Here is a 12075-nt window from a genome sequence, read left to right as displayed (position 1 = left end):
TTGGGCTTCTTTGGGTTGTCATTTCCTGTGGTGATGTCATTTTCTGTTCTTTTTCTCAGGGGGTGGAAGATGGGGTCTAACTCAATGTGTTTGTTGATAGAGTTCCGGTTGGAATGCTCTAGGAATTCTCATGCGTGTCTCTGTTTGGCTTGTCCTAGGATGGGATGTGTTGTCCCAGTCAAAGTGGTGTCCTTCCTCATTTGGATGTAAGGATACTAGTGAGAGAAGGTCATGTCATTTTGTGGCTAGTTGATGTTCATGTATCCTGGTGGCTAGTTTTCTGCCTGTTTGTCCAATGTAGTGTTTGTTACAGTCCTTGCATGGTATTTTGTAAATGACATTAGTTTTGATTGTTGTCTGTATAGGGTCTTTCAAGTTAATTTGCTGCTGTTTTAGTGTATTGGTGGGTTTGTGGACTACCATGATGCCAAGGGGTCTGAGTAGTCTAGCAGTCATTTCCGAGATGTCTTTGATGTAGGGGAGAATGGCTAGCGTTTCTGGACATGTTCTGTCTGCTTGTTTGGGTTTGATGCTGAGAAATCTGCAGACTGTGTTCACTGGGCACCCGTTCTTTTGTGTATATATATTGATGACACCTAACTCTACCTCACCATCACCATTCTCAGCTCTCCTACTTTTGTTAACTTATCTGATTACTTATCCAACATCCAGTACTGGATATGCAGACATTTTACCGCAGTTAGATATTAGAAAAACTGAAACCATTTATTTTCAGTCTTTGCTTCAAACTCTGTTCCCTAGCTACTGACTTCAATCATTAGCCTAGAAATAGTCTATGACTGAACAAATTGTTTCCCGAAGCTCTGCCTTAGTAAGATCACATCCGGAGTACTGTGTACCATTTTGGTCTTCATATATAAAAAATGATATAATGCATTAGAAGCAATTCAGAGAAGGTTCACGTGCTGATTCCTGGAATCAAGATGGCATTGGTTGGGAAATGTTGAGTAATTTGGGTCTACAGCCATTGGAGTTTCAAAAATGAGATGTAATCTTCGTGAAATATACATGATCCTGAGGGGGCTTGACAGGGTGGATTCTTGTGGGTGAGTCAAACAGACACAGTTTAAAAATTGTGTGTCTCATTTATAATGGAAATACAAAGACATATTTTACTCTGAGAGTCATTAGTCATTGAATTCAATACCTCAGAGAGCAAACAAAACTGAGTCATTGATTATGTTCAAGGCTGACTCAAATAGATCTTTGATTGACAAGGGACTCCAGGGTTATGACGGGCAGACAGAAATCTGTAGAAGCCACCATTAGATCAGCTACAATTTTAATGAAGGGCAGAGCAAGTTTGAGGGGTCAATAGATGTGTTCCTGCTCCTAATTCACATGTGTTATATTTGGCAATAAGCTGAGCCACTGATCATATATTTATGCTACCACCCAAGACTGCCTCTTTCCATCTCTGTAACATTTCCTGGTCACCCTGACTCTGATCCTCTGCTTCTAAAACCCTCATTCATGCCTTTAGATAATTTTGACAAACTCCAGGCTGCTGTCCCATGCTCTACTCTTTGTAGAAGGTCATCCAAAACTCTGTTGCCTGATACTTCACTTGCATCAAGTTCTGATCCCCTGTCACCTCTGTCTTTGCTGACTTACATTGGCACACATTCAATCAGCATCTTGATTTTAAAATTCTTGTAGTTACCATTAAATCTCTCCATATCCTTGTTTCTCACTCTCTGTAATCTCCTCTAATCCCCATAACTGCCCAAGGTATTTGCATTCATTAATTCTGCTGTCTTGAGCATCTACAATTTTATCACATTTTAGTGGCCTCACCTTCAGTTGCCTTAGTCCCAAGCTCTAGAATTCTTTCTCAATACCGCTACATCTCTCTTCTGTTAACACACTGCTATTTGACCAAGCATTTATCATTTGACCTATATTATCTTAATTTTATCCCTTCTATAACAACTTTGATTCACTATAATAACAATAATGGACAATCATATAACATCTTTAATACAATAAGGTATCCTGTGACAATTTATAGGAGTGTTATAAGACAAACTGTCCCACCAAATCACACAAGATAATATAGGTCAAATGATAAATGCTTGGTCAAATAGCAGTGTCTTAACAGAAGAGAGATGTAGCGGTATTGAGAAAGAATTCTAGAGCTTGGGGCTAAGGCAACTGAAGGTGAGGCCACTAATGTGATAAAATTGTAGATGCTCAAGACAGTGGTCAAAGTCAATGGACTGGGAAATGTTGTTAAAGTAATATTTGTGAGTTATTGCAGTGCAACATGCTGCAGCCACAGTGCACCAATGGGTTTAACCATGACACTTCATAGAATTCAGAGATGTTCTCGCAAACTACCAGGTCATTTCTAGGCAATTGTGGACCAATATTCCCTCACTTCTGGTGGAACCTGCTGGTGACTAAATAATGTATACCCAGGTCACCTGTGCAGTTGTTACCGGAGTCTTAGCCTGATCCAAAGCTTAATCCAGTATTGATCAGCCCACCTGGAAATGTTCTTATCTTCTGTGGAATGTTTCAAATGCTAAACTAATTTATATGGTTTTAACACTGAGCTGTATTCTATGGGACTAGAGTCACATATGGGTGAAACAACCATTCACTTATAACTAAAGAAAACACTAAATTAAGGTAAAAATGTTCAAGCTGTTCTTTCTCAGCAGTTTGTTTCCCATCACATTCTCTGTATTGGTAAATTTATGTCTCAGTTTTACTTTGAACTGTTTCTATTTAACACAATTTGTTTATAAATGCATTTTTGTTTTGTTCCAGTATCTTCTATAGCATATTCTCTCTTGGTTCTCATAATTTTATTGATAGGTTCCAGACAGATAAATGGTCTCCAATTGACTGAACACTCCTTCAAAATGTTTTTATTCAAACAGTTTAGTACTGGAGGTTCAAGGATAGACACAGTAAAGTTTTGGTGATTTGGAGATGCTGGTGTTGGACTGGGGTGGACAAAGTTCAAATCACACACCAGGCTATAGTCCAACAGGTTTATTGGGAAGCACTAGCTTTCGGAGCACCACTGCTTCATCAGGTGGTTGTAGAGTATACGATCATAAGACACAGCAGTTATAGCAAAAGCACATCAAACTGAGATCAGTCCATTTTTATTAATCATCCTGATAATGTGGTCCTGCTCAAATATTCTAACCCCTGTGTACCAGAGTAAGCATTAAAAAGAATTATGACTATATCAGGGCCAAATATTTGTTCTGTATGAGAATTTATCTTGTTTTATATTGTTAATTCAAAAACATAAGTCTTTACTTATTTGTTACTAACAGAAACATCCTTTTTCCTGAACTTTTCAGCTTTAAGTTAAGCTTTTATACATCCAAAAATTAGGATTTTATGAATGGTAGGATTTGGTCACTGCTGACAATAGGCACTGCTGACAATAGTGCGAGGAGCTTTTGCTGTTCTCTACACCATCTTGTACTTGTTGATCAATATTAAAACTAAGCTTGAGACATAATCGAACCATAGCCCCTGTACAGTTTAATCTATTTTTCTGATCTGCTGCTCTGTCCTTCCTATATGTTGTTAGGTGCTTAGTTTCTACAATCACCATATTTAATGTCTTTCAGACTTGATAATATTGTTCCTTTTATTACTAATCTTATACTTTAAATTGTATTAAATCTCTTACTATTCAGCTAATTTATAGTAGATCTTCAGGTTAATTGTATAAAATTTTGGTTCATTTGAGAATTACAAGACCTTCAAAAAGATTATCAAACTACATTCAGTCTTGGCGATAACTACAAACATTTCCTCTGTAATCCTAGGGTGCCACTGGTTTTCCTGGACCTGCAGGTCGAGTTGGGCCACCAGGACCAACTGTAAGTAGTGAATGCTGAGGAAGGAATTCTTCACTGGTCATAAAATGTGAGAGTTTCCGCTGGAGGCTATGCCAATAAGTCGTTCTACCATAACCTGCTTTTGTCAACACAAATTCACCGGAATACGATTGATGAATTAGGGACGCTATTTCTAAAACATGACCTTTTAAAACGCGTGTTGGCTGTAAAGTGTTTACATTGCCAAATTTTTAAGTGCTGTTTCTAAAGCGTGATTTTTCTATAATGCAGGGTTGCACAACAATGCAACCATTGCATTATAGAACTGACTGTACATACCCATCATTGAATCAGTCTTGACATTCATTTGTGCTTCATTTTTAAATAATCTTGTCAACAGCAAAATGAGTGGCATTAACTTCAATAGTGAAATAATAAAAAGGAATTTTCCCTAGATCGCATTTAGCTTGTGTTCAGGCTACTGCTGGAGATAATCTCTGCTGAAACACATATTCCCTCAGAATTAAGAGTCCATGGGCTTAACACTGAGATCTACAAGTGGGTGTTTAAGTCACGTGAAATGATAAGAGTATCATAGCATAAAATTGATGAGAATCAATGGATGAAAGATGGAGATTTTGGTACTAATCTGGTATTTTTCAGTATCACTGAGGAGCAAGCAATGCTGCTGAAGAAAATGTTCTTGCTAAATAGAATTCAGCCAACAGTGTGCCAGAGCTGGACCTCCCAATTGGCTATCCCACTGTTCTATTAAAATCAACAATCCACCCCACCACCCCTCCGCCAGTATCTAATAAAACAAAATTTGACACATAAGAAAACATTGGTGCATATTAGAAATGATCTGTTACTTCTGTCTTTGTTTCTCAGGGTGATCCAGGTCCGATCGGTCCCTTAGGGTCTCCTGGTAAAGAAGGACCCCCAGGTCTTCGGGGTGACACTGGCCCACCTGGAAAGACTGGTGATCCTGGCCCTCCTGGAACACCTGGTACCCCAGGTGATAAAGGCGAATCTGGAGATGATGGTCCAACTGTAAGTACAATTAAATATTAAAATTATAATCTAAAATTAACAAGTACAGAGTGTTACTTGTGCCATTACACAGAGGCACGGTATTAATATTTTAATCATTAAAAATAAAATTCTGTCTTGTTCTTCAGCTTTGGAGATTATCTCATTCTGCAAATAGGCACGCTAAGTGCAATCTATATTTCTTTAATGCGTGCACGCAGGTGGAATTTAACTTCAAAAATAATCAGGTGCATTTGGGTCAAGTTTAAGTTTAAAATGTGAAACATCTGTTTCCAGAGTCATACTTATTTGTGGCTCTTACTAATGCACCTTAAGAAGACAAGTGTAAATTCCAGGCTGAGAGTCGAACATTTTCAACATTAGCTCAGTTTCCTGAGGCTGAGGAATTTGGCAGTTTTATCAAGGCAAGGACTTGATGGATTCAGAAGGTTGTTGTCTTCACATTTACCTCCTGGATCCAGCTGGAAAAGCCTTGACACTTTACAGATCCACCCCCCGCTCCTACACTCCCACTGATACAAGGCCTCAAATCTCCCCTCCATAGCCCCCAAACCTCTGAAACTCAATTTTCCCACCTCCTGACCTGTCCAATTTTCATCCCTCTCGAGGCCTTTTAACCTTCCTGTAGCATCAACAACCTTGAAACTCTTCTGTCCGTGGCTTAATCTGCTTTCCTCTCAAATGATTGAGAACTCTCCCAATTCTCCTACTGGTCAACCATTTATTTTCACCCCAGATAAACCCTTCTTCTCTCCCTCAACCAGTTGACTTCTTGCCTTTCCTCTGCACTTACTAATTGATTGACCCCATTCCTCTCTCTTGCATTGACTTCCCTGATACTGTGGGGGCTGTCAAAATTGACTACTTTGTTGCCAGATACGGTGGAGTTAAAGCTCCCGATTATGTTCCCCACTCTTTCTAACCAACCCATTACCTTCTTCTTCTTCTTCCTCCTCCTCCTCAAGACTATTGGTATATGAGGTGGATGAAGGTATGCATAATGTGCTTCCATAACAAGAGATTTTCCTGAAACAGGTCACTAGCCTGTTATCAAAGTCGGTAACTCGAGATGTGCCAATTCACATTAAGCATGATGGAGCAGGAAACTCTCCCACTCTTACTGCTTGCTCTATCAGAAGGATTTACAGGTTGATCATTCGGCTGTTTGGTTTGATTATGAATGTGCCATGGCCATCAAACGGCGAGCGGCGCTTGAACCCAGAGCTTCACACTGTGCCATATCTGTGGCACAGGGTCTCCCTTAATTAACTCTCACTGAGGAAAAAAAAATCCATTATCTACAAAATGTTTTATCAATTGCTGTTTCTTGTTATCAAGCTGTTATACACTATAATAAATACTATACTAGCTCATGACAAAGACAGTGACTGCTGTGAAAATGTTTAGGTGCCTTTGTTACTTCTGCGGGTTCATTAATCATCCAAATCCCGGGCATTGAGCTGCTGACATACTACTACAGGTACCAATCAGCCTCTTACAATGGAACAACGTGTAAACAAGTATTATTACTCTTTAGGAGTATTATTTAAGGAATACAGAAGTACATCTTTTTACATGGAATGATCATTCCTCGAAGTGTTAGGAATTTAGTACGAAAGGAAAATAAAAGTGCGTTAAGTTTAATTAAGGAACCAAAACTGTCTATTTTTCAGGAAGAGAGTTTTGACATGTCCTGCTCATGGGCCATGCAGAAGAATAACAGAAATTTCATACTCAAAGACATCTAGATCAGATCTTGAAAGGTTTGCGTGGAAGGTTGACTGGTGATTTAGAAAATATCACCAAAGAAGACATGACAGGTTTGCTTAGCTCACGACCCTCACAGAAGGGATAAAATCAAGCTCAGGAAACTTGCATTTCAAATTTCAAATTTGACCAGTTCAAATTACGTACAACACAGATGGCCTCCTTCTGGATGCTGCCTGACCTGCTGTGCTTTTCCAGCAATAAAGTTTCAACTTTGATCTCCAGCATCTGCAGACCTCACTTTCTCCTCAAACTTGCATTTCAACAAGACAGAGACAGGAACATGAGAATGAAAAGCCAGTGCGTAAGGAATAGGATATCAGTCTAGAACGGGATGGCAAATCAGAATTGCATGGAGTTATTATTCCTTGATTTGATAACTTGACACATTTACTTCAAACTGAGCCCATAGACTTTTCAAAAAGAATTAGTTCAAAGAACTTCAATCTAGTTATATTGAATTTTTGAAGGATGGTGATGAATTTAGTAGAACAATTATAGTAAGGTGAGTAATCATATTGAAGCAGTTAACTATGCACTTGGCCATGCAGCCTGAGAATAGCATTACCTCCCATATAAGTTCAGCAATTAGATGTTCATATTGGGTGGATTGTTTTTGAGGTGGAGCCAGGAGTCTTGAAAATGTCTTATTTTACTTTGAATAATTTATTGACATGAACAAATAGAGGTAAAATCATGCCCACAATCATAAAATAACATTGGTAGAGATTCAGATTTGGTTTCACCTAAGTTGTGAAAATCAAGAGATTTCATTTTGGTCGCAACATCCAAACAAATCTATAACCGAAAAGTTCTTTTCACAAAATATTGACAAACTAAACTGTCAGTTACAATCAATGTGATGATCCCTTAATCTTATTGATACTGAAAAGATTGGGAATCACAGGCAAACTTCTGCAGATTTCCCTGCGTTGAAATGTAGAAATTGATGATGAACAAAAGACAAATTCAGCAGCAGCGATGGTAGTAGTCCTGAGTGTGTTGCTGGCTTCAGCCTTGGTGCCTCACTCTCAGCTGCTTGGTATTGCTGCTCTTCTTCGGTGGCCATTACTGTGCATATTTTGTAGATCTGGGGCATACTCATTGGGTCAACCGGCAGGAGTTGAAAATTCTGCTGTTTTATTTAAGTGTTCTTGAGGGTTCCGAAAACTTCTGGAAACAAAATAAAACTAAGTTGCTATTGAACTCCAGAAATCCCTGATATGCCTAAATCAAGTGGCTTGGCATCTTGCAGTCTCTAGCTTCTATTGTTGTGTATTAGCTGGTGGGAATGCAGGGAATCCATCTGAACTGGTCAGTTATTTGTAACGTGGTGTAAAGTAAATGAGTAGCAAAGAATTGGGGGAGAAACAATGCCAAGCTTCAAGGAAGCCTGCACTTTGAAATATTATGATCAACTTTGTGTGCATTTACTCACATAAGGATTTCACCACACTTAAGTCATTATTGTGTTGAAAATTTCATGCTTAGTAGAAGCTGCCAGCTACAGCTGTTTTGGACTATGTTCTATGGGATAGAGCTGCAACTGAATCTTACATGACCTTGTTTTTCAACTATGGCTGTTTCCTCCATGGTTCCCTAATTGGAGTCCTTCTGATCTGTCTCTTTACAATTACAGGGTCCGAATGGTCCTCCAGGTCCACAAGGTACAACTGGACAAAGAGGACCTGCAGGCCTGCCAGGTCATCGTGGGGAAAGAGGAATGCCTGGCTTGCCAGGGCCTGCCGTGAGTATTATTTCACTAACATTATCATTCTTTTTTGTTTGGTTTATTGTGCAGCATTTTTGAAGCTATAAATATTTGGACAGATTGGAACGTGAAAATAAATTGTAATTTATAACAACTGCAATTAGGTATTCAGATATTTAATTCCCAAAATGTTATTTTCTGTTCTCCTTTATGAAAAGGTTTCTTTAGCTAGAAAATTACAAATACTTTGGCACTTTTTAATCTCTTGCTTAGCAGGAACCATGATAAAACATTTCTCAACCACAGAATATTGGCATGTAAAGTAATTATGGGAATATGTTATGATATTGTTAAACTTACTCAAGTTTTGCCCAGTTGAAATCCATATCAAGGCATTTTTGCTTACTAATTAAATTACAATAGAACAATCTGTATTGTCGATTATAATGCATGTAAACATAAGGACCAGTAGTTGAGAGTTTGAGATATAAATATAGAGTGGAAAGACTGGGATTTTTTTTTACTGGAGTGTAGGAGGTTGAGAGTCGAGAGTCAGGTGCTAGAAAAGCACAGCAGGTCAGGGAACATCTGAAGAGCAGGAGAATTGATGTTTCAGGCAAAAGCCCTTCATCAGGAAGGGACTTTGCCCCTCAGATGCTGCCTGACCGGCTGTGCTTTTGCAGCATCACACTCTCAACTCTAATCTCCAGCATCTGCAGTCCTCACTTTTGCCTGTAGGAGGTTGAGAGTTGACCTTATTGAGGTTTATAAAATCATGAGAGGCATGGCTAAGGTAAATAGTAAATGCCTGTTCCCTCGGGTAGGGGAGTTCAAAACTATGGAGCATATTTTTAAGGTGAGAGGAGAAAGTTTTAAAAAGGACATGAAGAACAACTTTTTTTTACTCAGTCGTTCATTTGTGGAATGAACTTCCAGAGAAAGTGGTGAATGCAGGCACAGTTAGAATGTTTAAAAGACATTTGGATAAGTTCATGAATAGGAGAAGTTTTAGGGATATGGGCCAAGTGCAGGCAGGTGGGACTAATTTATTTTGGGAACATGACTGCCATGGACTTGTTGGACTGAAGGGTCGTCTTCCATGCTGTATAACACCACAACTCTATCAGAGTCCATCTAAAACAAAAGCATAAGGTCTATTTATTTCAGCTTCTACTGTTGTGATCATTGCATGATGCATTGATCATGGCTTTGTTGACTAATCATGGCAATCAATCTCTATCAATTAGTTTAAAGCAAACCCAAGCATGAAGCAATTTAACCCCAATGGTGAGAATCATAGGCTCAAAGCAACTTGTTCCTCCTAGATATTTTCTTTTACTGCATGTCATGTCTCAAGTTACAAATGTGGTACTGTACTTTCTATACTTAGTATGGAAGTAATTATGTTATTTATCAAGTCATAACTTTTAACCACAGCCCATTTAAGTTTTGACCGAATGCTTGAAAGATTACAGCATTTTAATGGCTAATAATTGGCATTGGAATATTTATTTTGGCAATGTTATGTTCTCTTGCTACATGGATTCATAATGTAGATGTTAACCTTTATATGCATTTAGTTCAGTTGATTTTTGCATGCAGCGTATGGTTCAAGACTGTGCTTTTCCAATTCTGGCCTCTTGTGTATCTTCAATTCTGTTACCTCCACCGCTGTTCAGGCATGTCTTAAGTAATCTGAAGTTATTTTAGATTATCTATCCAATAGTTTGCAACAGTCTCCATATTAGTAACAGCTAATTTTTAACAATCTTTGTCTAATGTAAATAAATGAGAAATAGATTCAATATGATTGAGGCCAGCAAGCTGCATTGTTTACAGGGCTAGTAAGTAGTGTCACATTGTGCCCCAATACAGGGCTCATTCGCTGTTCTGGCTGAAGTGAATTTTGATATTCCTCTCCCCACCTTGGACTGTCATAAAATCATAGCATGAGCTGTGACTTGGCAGGTCTTAAATAATCAAGGCTGTTACCTTGCGAAGAATAAGGTTAGGTGTCTAGACGTGCAAACCACAAGATTGAACTACAATCTAACAATGTGAAATACTGAAAACTCATAAAAAGGAATTATATTAGTCTGTTTTATGCATTCCCACAGATCTAAAAAGAGAATAAAATGAAAGGTTCTGTAGACATACCTAAGTCTTGTCAGTACACCTTTCTTTTAATAATGCCTCTTGTAATACTGCACCTGGCAGAAGACAGCAGGGAGATCAAAGCAGCTTATCTTTATGCAAACCAGAAGCACTAGAGAAGAAGCTTTAGGCTTCTTTAATGTTGCCATCAACATAGGCGTCGATTCCAATATAGCTACTGAGGCGCGGAGTGGTCGTAATCCCCTCCTAAACTTTTCTAACTCTCTACCTCTTATCCATTAAAGTAACCTCTCTGTTCAGGATTTTTGTTATCCACCCCAAAGTATACCCATCTCTAGGTGTTAAATTTTGTTTGGCAAAGGTTCTGTGAAATTTATTGGGTTGCTTTACAATTTTAAAGACAGTATGCAGATGAAAGTTGCTGCTGCTCTTTGAGATCTACTTCCACAATTAATTTGAGAAGCAATATTCGAATATGCCTATACATCAGTTATATTTTCTATTTTACCTTCATTCAAATATGGAAGTGATATTCTCCCATTTCCATCATGTTGCGCCAGTCCATGTATTGGAGAGCGTGATCCGCCCAAACCTCACCACTGGCAGCTGCCAGCCTGGCCCTGGCAAAGCCTCAAATGTACCCCTGAGTTCAACCACATGTCTCCTTGATATTGAAACTTGACTGCAGTCCCAACGTTAGCCATCACTCCCAGTGATGCTGCTGAGGCCAGAGAGTGATGGTCACCTGTTTGCTATTGGAGACTGGCCCTTTTCCCAGATGGGGGAAGAGGTCTGATCTCAAGCATTTAATGGATCTGCCGGTTGTAAAATCAACGATGGCCATTGCAGCCAAATAGGAGAGGGCTTGGTTCAGACATTTAACCCAAGGGATATCATCTCCATCTCTGAATAAAACTGTCTCCCATGACTGAAAGGATTGTTGATTTAAATAGGTGGTTTAAACATAAAACTCACATGGCATCAAAGCTCTGCTATGATGTTCTTCATGACTGCATGTTCAGATGCCAAACCTTCATCCTCATCTACAAGTGGAAGGGGGAGAGGGAGGAACTCAACAATTGGAGACCAATCTCACTGTTGAATGCGGATTACAAAATTCTGTCAAAGGTTATCGCCAACCGTGTCAGGTCTGCTCTGGGGTCGGTGATTTACCCTGACCAAACCTATGCTGTACCAGGCAGGAAGATCGCTGAGAGTCTCGCGCTCCTCAGGAATACGATCGCCTACGTGCAGGACAGAGTGTTGTACACCTGCCTGATCAGTCTGGACCAGGAGAAAGCCTTTGACAGGATATCACACACGTATATGAGAGAGGTTCTCTCCAAAATGGGCTTTGGGGAGGGTATCTGCAATTGGATCAGACTGCTTTACACCAACATTGATTGAGACTGCACTGACAATGGGTGGGAATCAGATAGCTTCCCAGTCAGATCTGGAGTCAGGCAGGGCTGCGCTCTCTCTCCTGCCTTGTTTGTGTGCTGCATAGAGCCATTTGCCGAGTCCATCAGGAAGGATGCGAGCCTGAGAGGGGTGACTATTCCTGGCAGCGGGGGCCTGCAGGTTAAGGCCTCCCTG

The 12075-nt window shown here is 39.5% G+C and overlaps 1 protein-coding gene across 1 annotated transcript in view; it reads left to right on the top strand.

Moving 5' to 3' along the window:
* Positions 1 to 12075, top strand: part of LOC122551236 (collagen alpha-2(V) chain-like) — a 256530-nt gene that overhangs the window by 208688 nt on the left and 35767 nt on the right. The window contains exons 41-43 of the mRNA XM_043692826.1: positions 3822 to 3875; positions 4725 to 4886; positions 8293 to 8400. Coding sequence (XP_043548761.1) covers positions 3822 to 3875; positions 4725 to 4886; positions 8293 to 8400 — 324 coding nt within the window. The remainder of the gene's footprint in view (positions 1 to 3821; positions 3876 to 4724; positions 4887 to 8292; positions 8401 to 12075) is intronic.

Source organism: Chiloscyllium plagiosum, chromosome 7, assembly GCF_004010195.1.
Source record: "Chiloscyllium plagiosum isolate BGI_BamShark_2017 chromosome 7, ASM401019v2, whole genome shotgun sequence".
Classification (NCBI taxonomy): Eukaryota; Metazoa; Chordata; class Chondrichthyes; order Orectolobiformes; family Hemiscylliidae; genus Chiloscyllium; species Chiloscyllium plagiosum.
The sequence above is the reverse complement of the archived record's forward strand: the minus strand, read 5'-3'. Positions and strand labels throughout refer to the sequence as shown.